The sequence below is a fragment of the Phalangium opilio genome, unplaced genomic scaffold, assembly GCF_054372755.1.
Source record: "Phalangium opilio isolate 3A_F unplaced genomic scaffold, DU_Popi_V2 ptg000093l_1, whole genome shotgun sequence".
Lineage (NCBI taxonomy): Eukaryota > Metazoa > Arthropoda > Arachnida > Opiliones > Phalangiidae > Phalangium > Phalangium opilio.
The window spans coordinates 4,063,326-4,076,556 of NW_028324198.1; the positions used below are offsets into that span (position 1 = coordinate 4,063,326).

General features: G+C 38.2%; 2 protein-coding genes across 2 annotated transcripts; both read right to left on the bottom strand.

Annotated features, from left to right (window-relative positions):
• Positions 1-1,627: 1,627 nt before the first annotated feature.
• Positions 1,628-4,001, bottom strand: LOC149640669 (uncharacterized). The gene is made up of 5 exons (XM_089850683.1): positions 3,881-4,001; positions 3,098-3,825; positions 2,531-3,043; positions 2,164-2,447; positions 1,628-2,106 (listed from the first exon to the last, which is right to left on the bottom strand). The coding sequence occupies exons 1-5, from the start codon at positions 3,895-3,897 to the stop codon at positions 1,978-1,980; spliced, it is 1,671 nt and encodes a 556-aa protein (XP_089706809.1). The 5' UTR covers positions 3,898-4,001; the 3' UTR covers positions 1,628-1,977.
• Positions 4,002-4,095: 94 nt separating this feature from the next.
• Positions 4,096-6,015, bottom strand: LOC149640670 (uncharacterized). Its single transcript, XM_089850684.1, has 4 exons — positions 5,706-6,015; positions 4,460-5,613; positions 4,255-4,396; positions 4,096-4,196 (listed from the first exon to the last, which is right to left on the bottom strand). The coding sequence occupies exons 1-4, from the start codon at positions 6,013-6,015 to the stop codon at positions 4,096-4,098; spliced, it is 1,707 nt and encodes a 568-aa protein (XP_089706810.1).
• Between the last annotated feature and the right edge of the window lie 7,216 nt (positions 6,016-13,231).

Consider the following 13,231-nt stretch of genomic DNA (forward strand, 5'->3'; position numbering starts at 1 on the left):
TATACTTCATTCTAAGTAGGAAAGTATTTTACATTTGAATGCTTAAGAATTACATCCGTTAAAGAAGTTGCAGTTTGTTGTCGACTCAATAGTCCGAAGATTAGTTCTCAATTTTTCATTGTAGTCCGTGTAGTTATTATGTAAGACTAAATCTCCAAACTTCTGAAATATTTTATCAAAGACATCTATTTCAGTCCGTTCTCAAGTGTGCGCTCACTAGGCCTAGTAGTTATTAATCGGCAGTCTTATTTGGATGGCGAGTTTAAATTAGCTTGTGGGGATCGATTCTCCCATTCCTTGTGCACCCAGGCAAACAATTAAAAACGCAGTCTTTGGAAACTCTTTGCGTGTTTCACCTTATTTTCCGAGCCTACGAGGCTTACTTTCAATTTGAGGCATGAGTGAATATTATACCCTTTCGAACCATTAATCTTGTTTACTTCAGTTCTAATGGAAACGGAGAAGAAATAATGGGGGTTGTCGATGATGAAGTTCTTGTTGTGTGGCGGCATCTTATGGATTTCGTTGGATCAAAAGATAATTATCTCTTTTGCCAGCTTGAAGTCAATAAAATGTCTATGAAAAAACATATTAAAATGGCAGTATCCTATGGAAAAACTATGCCTAAAAGTTTCATCATAGTTTATGACAAAAGAAAAATCATTTTATATTTGGGAAGAAATTTTTTATTCAAAATACTTTTAGCGATATAAATAGTACAATACACCGAGAGGTATTTGTTATACAACGAAACATGAACATTCGAATAATTAGTTAATTTATCCTTTAACTACGTATAAAAGAGTCCAGAAAAGTCATTCCACCCTAAAATGCGCGTTAGCTTTGGGTTTCAACAACCAAGAGCAAAGTCGGATCAGTACTGAGTTGAACCATCCATAAGTTTATCTTAAATATGTCCGTAAGTTTCAAAACACTGGTTACTGAGAGCTTGCAATTGAAGCTCTCAGTAAGGCATTGTTAAGTGTCGAACTAATGAATGCAATTATTTCAAACTTATGATGGATACGATTCTAGTTAGTCGCGTTTATACAGAAGGTGAAAGTCAATTAGAATTAAGTTCATTGAGAATCGGGGTTTATCGTCGAACGATGTATTCGTAAGGAGAACCGGATTCGAGTACTGTGTAGCCGGAACTGGCGCGGGGAACCGAGATGGCTCTGTATCCACTGGTGGGTGCTACGGCAGTAGGGTTCATAAGAGAGTCCCACCCCAAGCACTGTGGAAGGCAGGGGCGGTGCACGTACCGCATGCGGTGCGAGCGGTGCGAGGGGGGAGGCGATGGCGCCAGTGACGCTGGAACTTTCGAGAAGTTCAATTTTATCACAACACTAAGATAAGATAAGGGATATCTAGAAGAAAAATAAAAACTCGGAATTCAAATCAGTTCAATTCTAGTGCGGTGAAAGTTTAAAAATGAATTTATCTTGTGAGGGTAAAACCCCGGAAAAGGGCGCCATGGGAAAATATTCTACCCCCCCCCAAAAGAAACCCGATTGCAACATTGTCGGGGAATTAAATTGTATAAAATAATAGAGAGATTCTCTACAAACAAAAATGTAAACGATCGTATGATTGTGGAATATATGTATAAGAATTACTCAATAAGTTTGTCTTAAATTTTTTATTTTGTATCTTTATGACCATGGGCGAGTGTAGAAACACCATCATCTAAAATAAACCTCTTGTCGTCGCAAGGGTTAAGACATAGTTTATTCTGTCTCACCGTTGTTAAAACATGTTTTTTGCTCACGATTCGAGTCATTTACGCTACAGTCAACTCGCGATTAAACAAGCAGTCGCGGTATTGTTCGTGGCGAACATTCTTCTTGACCACACGCTTACATACACCTTTACAAGTCTTCTTCTCACCCTTTGCAGATAATATACTGTACATTTTGGGTCTTAGACCACAAAACTGTTCGATCGGTGTACCATCTAGCTCGTCTTTGAATTTTCCTAGTTTTTTCTTGTTCGCATCACTAAAAAGCGGGTGATCGCGAGGGTAACCAGAAAAATCGTACATGTCCGCTTGGGCGGCGAAATCGGCGTATAGGTCGGGGGTTTCGATGCAGTACGTGAGGCTGTCTGTAATTACAAGATGGATTAGTTTAAAATCGGGTAAACACCTTAAAAACCTCATACCAGTATCTGTGAAAAGTAATTTCGCGCTCTCCCCATATCTCGTCTCTGGATTACATCGTAATGAAATTGGTACATCAGAAGTTTAGATAAGTCCAGAATAACGAACCCCGTGTAGATGGGGCGGTTTAGGACCAACTTCTTTTTAGTCATGTGAATACCGACCAATTGATTGTGAAAGATGGTAAACTTCTCAAAGGCGGGAGATGAGGCCTTTTTAACCGCCTTCTCTGGTGTTGTAACTAGTTTGAAATCCTGACTATTTCTCAAGTTTTCCATAGTTTTACCTGAAAAATTATTTTTATTTTTATTTTTTTTTATTTTTTTTTTATTATTTTTTTAAATTTTGTAAATTAAGTTAATTACGTACCAAAGACGGCATTGTTCATTAATTTATATAGATCTTTTTCGAAATCGTCTGTTGCTAGTTTTCTTTTCTCCGTATTGAAGTTAATATATTCCTTCAACCAGGCACCCTGCTCGAACTTCAAAATCCGATGAATCTTCGTGATTTTTAACCCCTTTGATACGTAATACTTCATGTTACGGTAGTGAACGACGTATCGTTTCTTATTGAAAAGGTTGTGGACTAATTTCGGCAGCGATTCCTTGATTTTTATGTTGAGCGAGGTCATCTGGTCCTTTGAAAATTCGGAGAGCATCTCGGGTTTGATTGTCATTGATTCTGGTGCCAATGGGTAAGAGTTATGATCGTTGTGCAAGTCCTCCGGGTATTCGAGGTCCGCCTCAACTATGAAACCTTCTGGTGAGGTGTCGGAACAACGTAGAATTTCGGTTTCAGAGTCCGGAGTTGGTTCAATCCATCGGAAGTTCTTCACCGGTAGGGCGTCGCACATGACAGTACCGTACAAGTTGTTACAATCTATGAATGTTAGTTATTAGTTTGTTTCGCCGATGTTAATCTAAAATTTCTTACCAAGGTAGCAGATGTAACTACTAGACTTCGATTCGTCGTGTGATTCCAGATATTTGTTGTTGGTTGCTGCAAACCGATGACTTATCATCGAGACACCTCCCCTAATCCCCTTTTCGATGAATAGGTGCATATCCTCATCCAGAAGAAGGTCTAAGCGTGCCTTCGTTTTACAAAGGGCGGCGCTCCATGCAAAACCTGGTAGGGTATAAGCATGGGCTGGATCGAGTCGATAGGATGTCATACACATTTTGCGGAAATTGTGGAACACATCGGCTAGAAGGAGTGTGTCGGACAACACGTACAGATCGTGATACCCTCCCAGATTTTGTATGTTAAAAGATTGCCACACGTTTTGAGCGTGGGCGTAATCTTCCTGGGCCAAGGGTTCGTCCGTGAGGTCGTTGTGGAAGCACTCAATTGGCGGTAGTTGCCTCTCGTCAAAGCGCTTCTCAGAATCCATGTAGGTGTACGGGTAAACACCCTTCCTAAGAAGTAACTTGACCTCGTCTGGGTTGAATACAGAGTTCAACAATGGGAATTTCGCTGGTCCACCCTTCGCCACATTCAAAACAAGTGTCTCGAGTGACGCCGGTAAGAACCGAATACTATCCACAAAACGTAAATTCCCTAGTGTGAATGAAATGTACGTTTCAATGTTGGACGCGATACAGTCAATCTTCTTGTTTCTTATCAGGGCGATTTGCTGCATGATAAGGTGGGCGTCGTATCTGTTGGCGTTACGTAGTTAACATACAGTTATAATTATCGATTATGGTTAATTACCTGCTCAAGTTATGCATCACGACTGGGATGAATTTAGGTGCTTTTAACTTCAGATTACAACTCTGGCATGCGCACCCCCTATACACTCCGGTGTAGTGGTCGTGGTCACGTGTTTTGACCATCTTTCCAATGAATTTTTCCTCGCAAACGTAGCAGCGCGTTGAAGTTTGGAATGCGATTTCTTCATCCGCAGAAAGTTGCATGGGAATTTTTTCCTACAACACTTCGGCGATATCCTCGGCTTCACCCAAAAGCATTTTCAGAAATTTCAAAGCTCCATCTCCCCCTCTGTACGTCTCATGCTTGACGAGATTTCCTGCGAATAATCAAATATGTTAGATAATAGGACACGTGATTCACGGTTTTGAACTCACCAGTTGGACCGACAATAGCGTATGAAAACCCACACGCTACATGTAGCGCTAATGTCGTAGTTGACGACAGTGACGAGTCCGGCAGACACGTTGAGACTTTTGGTAGAAGAGATTCGAAATCAGCAACGATGATATATGGAACCTGTTTATGTAACAAATATTATGATATATTCCACGTTAAAATAAAACATATTTCGTATATTACCATTTGATTCCATCCAAAGTTTTCGAATTTTAAAACTGGTTTATCGTGAGGCATGATAACGCGTTGTGGATCATGCACATTACACTCTCGCACATGGTTATTGTGTACTTCTTCCATGTTGCTTCTCTTCAAGCAATACCGACAATAATAGTCTCTTCCGTTGTGTTTCGTGAAGTCGCTTAGAAGGCGACTAAGGTGTCGGATCAAAACATAATGTTTTGATTCACCGTTTGAAACCAAAAGCAAATCAATTTGTCGTGCTTCGGGGCCTTTTTTCTCACTCACATACCGGGTAAAGTAACCCTTTTCATACGCGAAAATGTTGATGGAGAGGTTATTCTTTTCCTCGAAGGTCTTAAGTTTATATGAGTCCAACTCGAAGGGGGATGTAATGCCGGACACGTTCAGTTCATTCTCATATGGTCTATAATGAGTGATTCGACTAGGTGTATTCATCGCCGGGTGTAGTTTTGCCAAGATTGACCACAAGAAACACTTGTTATCAAGTGGGTCCTCCGGGATAACGTTCACTGTCGCTTTTTTATTTTCAATTACGGGTGGTAATTGAAAATAGGTTCCACCAACAAGGGGTAGATATTGGATGATGTTGATTTGGACGTATAGAATACGGTCCAAAACCCAGCCACTTCCCATCGATTCGAAATTGTTCATACTTTCAGCTATTTTCTCCCGACTTAAGTCTTGCTGTCGGGGTATAACATCCGGTGTCAAAGTTGCGTGTGTGAAGCCGCGGAAGTACGGACTAGTTTCGACGTCTGTACCCGTATTCCCGAGTTCCCGTGTGTATCGCGCGCGCACCACCATGTACCATTTTTTTCCTCTTTTTTCCGAGAGTTTGTTTCTGAGGTACGTTTGCAGTTTATCACGGTGTTCATTTAAGAACAATACGGGGTCTGTAACCCCTTCCGGCGAAGTAAGTCGAGCTGAAAAAATCGCGTCCTCGAGCGCGTTTATTTCCTCGATTTCCGGTTCAGGTGGGTTAACCGCGTTTTGTTGAACCTCCCAATTGGTCATGAACTCGTCCAGCCCAACATCATCTTGAGACGAGAGTTCGTACTCCTTTTGTTCATCCTCCCATTTCTCCATAAAAGTGTTAAGTCCTTCGTCATCTTGTGAGAGTAGGTTATCCGGATCTAAACATACATTTAATGTAAATTTTTCAACTGGAGAGGGTAGGGTTTCCGAATCAAGTCGTATTTTTCATTTAAATTAAATATAAACTTACCATTTTCCACTCGACGCTTTTTTGGTATTCCCACCAACGTGGGTGAAGCGGCCCTCTTTACGGGAGAATTTGGCGGGGTAATACGGTGCGACGGTCCGGGTTGTGGTGACGCTCCCCGCGGGGGGTTTAAGTTTACCCCGGGCTCGTCGTGGTTAAATTTCCGTTGGTGGCGAATCAAAATATCCCGACGCGTAAATACTTTACCGCAGAAGTTACAATTAAAATTTACATTACCGTGTACACTGCGCGTGTGTCGATCTAGGCTCCGTTTACATGTAAAGGAAGCTGTACATTTCTCGCAGAGGAACATCTTGAAGAGTGATCTATTCACTCATGTAACCCCGTTTTATACTAGTTGGCTTATCTTTGTACGATTTCCCCGGGTTTCGTTGACTTGGCACCGAGTCTGTGGTATTTTCCACCAACTCCCTGCGTAGATTGTATTTCCCACTACACGTCAAACCCCACGTGACTTTTTAAACTTGAAAAGCATGTGCTTCAACCCCGAATGTGTCTAATCAAAATACCAATATTATATCAAATCTTAGAATTCTTTTTATTTCAAACAACAATATGTGAATTTTTATTTATTTTCAATCTATTTGTGAATATACGTCATCTTGGTGTTTATACACCCATTCAGAGTAAAGTATACATTTAGATAGGGCACACACATATTTCCCATTTTTAAATATTGTCTTATGACCCACCAAACACGTGATCATGGGTCCATCCTCGTCGATATCGGATGCTTTGGGACACCCCACACCATTTAAGTCAATAACTTCTCGGTGAATTATATTTAAGAGAAAAAAACACTTTTCTTCGCCTTTACAAAACACCCGTTCGTATCCTTGGACGGCTTGAGATAAACATGCCTCCAGTTTGTTGTATGACGTAACTCCATGACTCCAGGGGAGACCGTGTAAATTGCGACAAATCCACCGGTTTTGTTGTTTGGCCTCCAGCGACAGTTCCTGCTCTGAGTACGGTGGTTCGAAGGACCATGATGCTACCCTTGGTGTTATTTCAACCGTTGTTGCAGCCGCTTCCTTTACAATTTTTTCCCGTCCACCCACCGTTGATTAGGGATGGCGGTTTTCGGAAAATTCCGAAACCGGTATTTGACGATGTCAAATCCGGAATTTACCGGAATTCCGGAATCTTTTTACACTCCGAAAAATCCCGGAATCAATCCGGTTTTAATTCCGTATTGAATCTGGAATAAATCCGGTTTCAATTCCGGAACCAAACCGCATTGATTCCGGAACCAAACCGCATTGATTCCGGAATCAATACGGTTTCAATTCCGGAATCAATACGGTTTCAATTCCGGAATCAATACGGTTTCAATTCCGGAATCAAAACGGTTTCAATTCCGGAATCAAAACGGTTTCAATTCCGGAATCAATACGGTTTCAATTCCGGAATCAATACGGTTTCAATTCCGGAATCAAAACGGTTTCAATTCCGGAATCAAAACGGTTTCAATTCCGGAATCAAAACGGTTTCAATTCCGGAATCAAACCGGCTTCAATTCTGGAATCAAACCGGCTTCAATTTCGGAATCAAAACCAAAATTACACCGACACCAAATCCGGAATTTAACCGATATCAAAACCGGAGCTATTAACATTAACTATATAGCTATAACTTACATTAGCTATATAACTAATTAAGGCAAGGAAAATAAATTTTGTTAAATTATGGACAGACAAATAGGCTAAACACCATTAGCTATTATTGTATATTGTTGAGTTTGTTTCCCACGGTGGAATTTAGAATTTTGTTTTTATTATTTTATCACGAAAGAGAGCCAATCCGCCTCTCTTATACACCGACTTCCTAACAAAATTAAAGTTGAATGTGACGCCACGAATAGCATTACGCCAACCTCCCCTTGTCACGGACTGTCACAAATTCAGAAACTCCCCCCCCCCCAAAAGAGTGTGACGCCGTTTATGGAAGGTTTCCATTTGTATTATTTGAAGAGATGAAGATTGAAGACAATAGTGGTGTGTCTTACTCTTGATTCTTGAGTAATGTTGGCTGAAAACATTCCGTATGAGCCGGAATTCCGTACAAACCGGTATTCCGTATGATCCGGTATTCCGTTCAAACCGGTATCCCGTATGATCCGGAATTCCGTACAAACCGGTGTCCCGTATGATCCGGAATTCCGTACAAACCGGTATTCCGTATGATACGGAATTCCGGTTTTCAACTTGGAAAATTCCGTACCGGAATTTTTTGGAAAATTCCGGATATGTTCCGGAATTCCGGAATTTTTGCCATCTCTACCGTTGATCTACCTTCCAAGAATTCAAAGTCAACGACAATTGAGTTTTTAAACCTAGGATGAGCATATGGGTTATTACTATTCCGGGGTGATGAAATGTAATTGTGTTGTTAAGTACTTACATGGTACTTGTTGGTCTTCTTCTACGTCCTTTCTAGGAACTTTGAGGCTGGAATGATTTTATACTTTGCCTGGTCAGGTTATTTATACAGTCATTGCATTCTACGTCATTATAGCTTTAACTTGGGGGTGAGTAATGGGTTTTCTGGGGCGCCACATGTTGCAATCTGGGTGGAAAATATTTTCCCCGTGGCACCCTTTCCGGGGTTTTACGCCCCACAATAGGTTTTACACATTTGGATTTCTCTCACTCGGGGGCTGTTTCATCCGCCATTTTATTAATACGGGGGAAATTAATGGCTCGAATTTTAATCTAATTAACATATTGAAGTGTTGTTTATTTCTTGCATCATAATTGACCCTATCTTCATATGGTATTATGTGCACTATGCACCCTGAGAAGCGAACACGTTTCATTTCAAATAGAGTGTTATCAACCTTTGTCTATATTGAATTTTATGGTATATAACATACCACTACTGTATTGATTTAATTTTCTCCGAGATATCCCCGTTATCTTATCAGCATTAAGAAATTAAATTTTAAACTACACTAGAATTGAACTGATTTGAATTCCGAGGTTTTATTTTTCTTATCCCTTATCTTATCTTAGTGTTTGCGATAAAATTAAATTTCTCGAAAGTTCCAGCGTCACTGGCGCCATCGACTCCCCCCCTCGCACCGCTTGCACCGCACGCACCGCTTGCACCGCCCCTGCCTTCCACAGTGCTTGGGCTGGGACTCTCTTATGAACCCTACTAATAAACTAAAAACAATTTAAAATTTTATAAAAAAAATATTTAAAATTTAATAAAATAAAAATATTTAAAAATAAACAATAATTTTTAAAATTTGTTAAGATGTAATAAACAAAAAGATATAAATATAATATACCAAAAATATTTAAAATGTTTTAAACAAAAAAATATAAATATAATAAACCAAAACTTTTTAAAATGTATTAAACCAAAAATATATCTGGGGTCCATTAGTTAACAAAATAAGGTGTGCTGTCATTACTTTCCTTGGAAAATCACTGTTAACGACAGTGGTTTTTCTTATGTTTAATAGTTTGCAAGGTAAACAAAGATGTTACGTTGGCGAGAAATATGTGCATATCTTCTGTAGAAAGCGTGGTTTTTCATAAAGCCTTACCTAATTAAAGATTTTAATCATTTGGGTAGAATTATTATTACAGGGTTCGTACATGACCTGGAAAAGTCAGGGAAATTGAAAATGGGCCTAAAAGGTCAGGGAAAAGTCAGGGAAATTGAAAATGGGCCTAAAAAGTCAGGGAAATGTCAGGTAAAAATATATTGGTGGGAAATTGATAGTCTGGATAACAATATAAGGGTGACCAAAAAAAAGTGTTGTCTGAGACTTGAGCAGAACCCCAAATTCGCGGAGCTTGCTCCGGTTATTTATGATTTACTTATGGTTTCAATGAAATATTCGGCTTATTTTTATAACAATGACAACTCGTGCAAAAATGATTCGAGTGAATTTTAGATTGGTTTTCATATATTTACGCCTTGTAAGTTATTGCATATGGTCAGGAAAATTTATGGAATTTAGTCAGGAAAACCTGGAAAAGTCGGGGAATTTCATTCCAAAATTTTTGTACAAACCCTGTATTATTTAGTTCAAAATATTCCTAAATCCAATTACAGTCAAAGCTTCCTGACATTTAAAATGTAGTTTGGTCTAAAAGCTATAGGGAGCTAACAACTGGCTAGGGGGAAGAGATAGTCTGACGTCACACAGCCCCTCTCTGGTTGGAATTTTTGCGCGTAGAATACTGTTTCCAACCGTTAGGGGGGATGAAACTCCAGTATGAGATAGAAGGGTGTGACGTTTCAGGGTCAGAACTGTTAGCTCCCTATTGTCTCCGTCATGAGTTCCCATATCAGAAGGGGAAAAGAAGTATTATATTCTTCCCATAATATTTATCAAATTATTATTAATTTAATAATTTCTTGCGTTAATCATTTCCTTCCTAACATAACTAATTAAAAGATTATTAATTTCTTTATCAACTTGCGTTAATCATTTCCTTCCTAACATAATTAATCAAAAGATTATTAATTTCTTTATCAACTTGCGTTAATCATTTCCTTCCTAACATAATTAATCAAAATATTATTAATTTCTTTAGCAACTTGCGTTAATCATTTCCTTCCTAACATAATTAATCAAAAGATTATTATTTGCTTTATCAACTTGCGTTAATCATTTCCATCTATTATTATTATTATTAGTTCCAAACCATTGTTTGTTGGATGGCTCACTAATAGTGGTTTTGTTCGAAACTGAGCTTCATCCATCAAATATTACATATAACCACAATTAATATAACTTGTTAAAAGTGTGTTTGAGTTAAATTATAAATATGTAAACTATTAATTAAGAAAATAAGGTTTGCTGTCAATACTTTCCAGAAAATCACCGTTAATGGCAATAGTATTTATTGTATTTAATAGTTTACTAGGTAAACAAACGTGTTACGTTGGTGAGGAATATGTGTATAAATCTTCTGTAGTAAGCGTTGTTTTTCATAAAGCATTACCAAATGAAACATTTTAATCATTTAGGTAGAATACAAGGTTTTAATTAATACAATGGAACCCTGATTTGAGTAAATAAATAACGGCATCTTTAACTATCACTACTGTTACCTATGCTTACGAAATAAATAAAGCATAAATTCATAGCATAATACAAAGCAGACTTCGAAGACAGAGCATATATGAGGAAACCAGGATGGGAAATAACATTCACGGGCCTGGTGCACTATGGAAATTGTTTTGACCAAGAAATTAATTCACCATGCGCACCACGATTAGAAGCATTAAAAGGCAAAAACAACACACTGACCGCATACATTTTTTTTCGGAGCTGAAGCGACCAAGGCTTAGCGCAATTTCACGGGTTTCACCGCCTTAAAAAAGTGGCAAGTTTAGAAACAGATTGTGGGACAATAAAAAGGTGGAAAATTATGAAATTAGGCTTATATTAAAGCTTGAAACCTACTTTAAATTATAGTTAAAATCCATCCATCAGCAAATCCTCAAAAAATTAGAAAATGACAACGATAAAGGACCCACTCTCAAATTTTTCCCCTTAAAAAAATGGCGGCCACAAACGGGATAATATTCTCACGGCGGCAATATTAAAGCAGTCTTATCTCACTACCGATAGGCCATTTCAACCAAAGGCATTAAGAAAAAACAATCGGATTAATATGACGCAACTAAACGCAAAAAAAGGCCAAGTTTGGTCGCGCTGATATTTTCTAGTAAATCAGTCTATCCATGCTTAAATAACGCAGATTGAGGTAATTTTGAAAATTTAAAATTAAACAAACTTAAACTTAAAATTAATCAATGAAAGCTGGAAAGCACAAATACTAAATATGAGGCTTTCGTTTAAAACCGTTTTTAAATCAAACAGACGTATAGTTATATCATGACGGCTACTACAAGATGGTTATCTGTAAAATATTTTCCCATGTTATTTCTATGGGAAAATTTCGAGGTTTTCGTCAAAATCTATGATTATTTTTATGGAAATGAAAACCACCCTTAGCAACTTTATTTTTTATAAAATAAACTATTAAATGGATCTCTTTGAAATTTTAACCACATATTTACGGCCCGAATTGTAGTTCTGTAGAATTATTTCAAAGCAGTTAATACGATTCAAAAAAAGTTATAAGCAATCAAAAAACCATCCTTATACATTAAAGTCAGTATGAAGTCTTATCTAAGAGAGCTATCGCTCTCCTAGAATATGGGTATTTCCTCTCCCATATAACCAGTAACTGTTTTATCGTATGGTTTTAATTTAGGTTTGTCTTGCAAGTTGCGGTAATAGCGTAGTGGTAAAAGATTCGTCTGTGCTCCAGTATCCACCTTGAATGGAACTGTTGCCTCGGGATGTAGGAGTGTCAATTTTATAAACATTCAAAGAATGTACCTCTGACATGTCAAAGACGTAGTCTTCACTGTCGCTGTTTCCCGTTTCCAGTACGTTTACCTTCTGTTTTGCCCGTCGGCAAGCCTTGGCAAAATGGTTATTACCGTTACATTTTAGGCATTTTTGTCCATATGCTGGACATTTCAGACGTTCATGAGTTCCGCAACAACGATAGCAGTTTTTAATCATATTGCTTGACGATCTGGAGGATGTAGCCTCCATTTTGGCCGGATATTTCTTATATGTGTTTCCCGCTGACCGCTTTCCTTTACTATGTGTTAACGAATCTACTTGTTCTTTGTGGGTCTCATGTGTTTTGACATTGTCACCCCATGTTTGTAGTTCATTGGAAAATGTGTAGACCTTTATAACTATCCGTAAATTTGTGTCAACGTGAAATTATTCATAATTTAAAAAATATACAACCTTTCATTGATAAAGACTACGGAACCGATTATGAAGGATTTTCACTCGTCTTAGGTTTATTTTTAGTTTTGGTTAAATTTTAGTCAACACTATTGGGACTCCCTTCGAAAGAACATGAAACATTTCACTTGTCTCCATCTGTTTTTTTCTTCAAAATTTTACTGTTTGATATTGAAAATTTTTTATATATTGCTACAGAATTTTAGGTTTCCAACAGCTAGTTTTTGGTAGGGTTTACGGATTATTTTTTTTAGGGGGGAGGGCTAAGTTTAACATTTGGGGGGCTATAGCCCCCCCCCAAAAAGGCCTAGCGAAGCCACTGGCATTCGACACCTAAAGAGTAGGATTGCCGACGTCTGTTGAATCCCCTAAAACTCTTTATACTTAATCAGTTTTAGAAAAGGGACTTAGCAATTCGAGTTTAGTTTCACTCGCCATCGTCATTAAGGTGTGTTTTTTCTACAGAAGGAAAGCTATTTAAGCCCTTCCTTATGGTACGTTTCTTTGTGCATGACGTAGTTCTGCAGAGTCCCTACTTATGTAAGTAAACAAATTGTTTTCCCCGTTCAAATTATGGTTTTCCACTCTCAAATTATTGTTTTCCTCGTTCAAATTATTGTTTTCCCCGTTCAAATTATGGTTTTCGACTCTCAAATTATGGTTTTCCACTCTCAAATTATTGTTTTCCACTCTCAAATTATTGTTT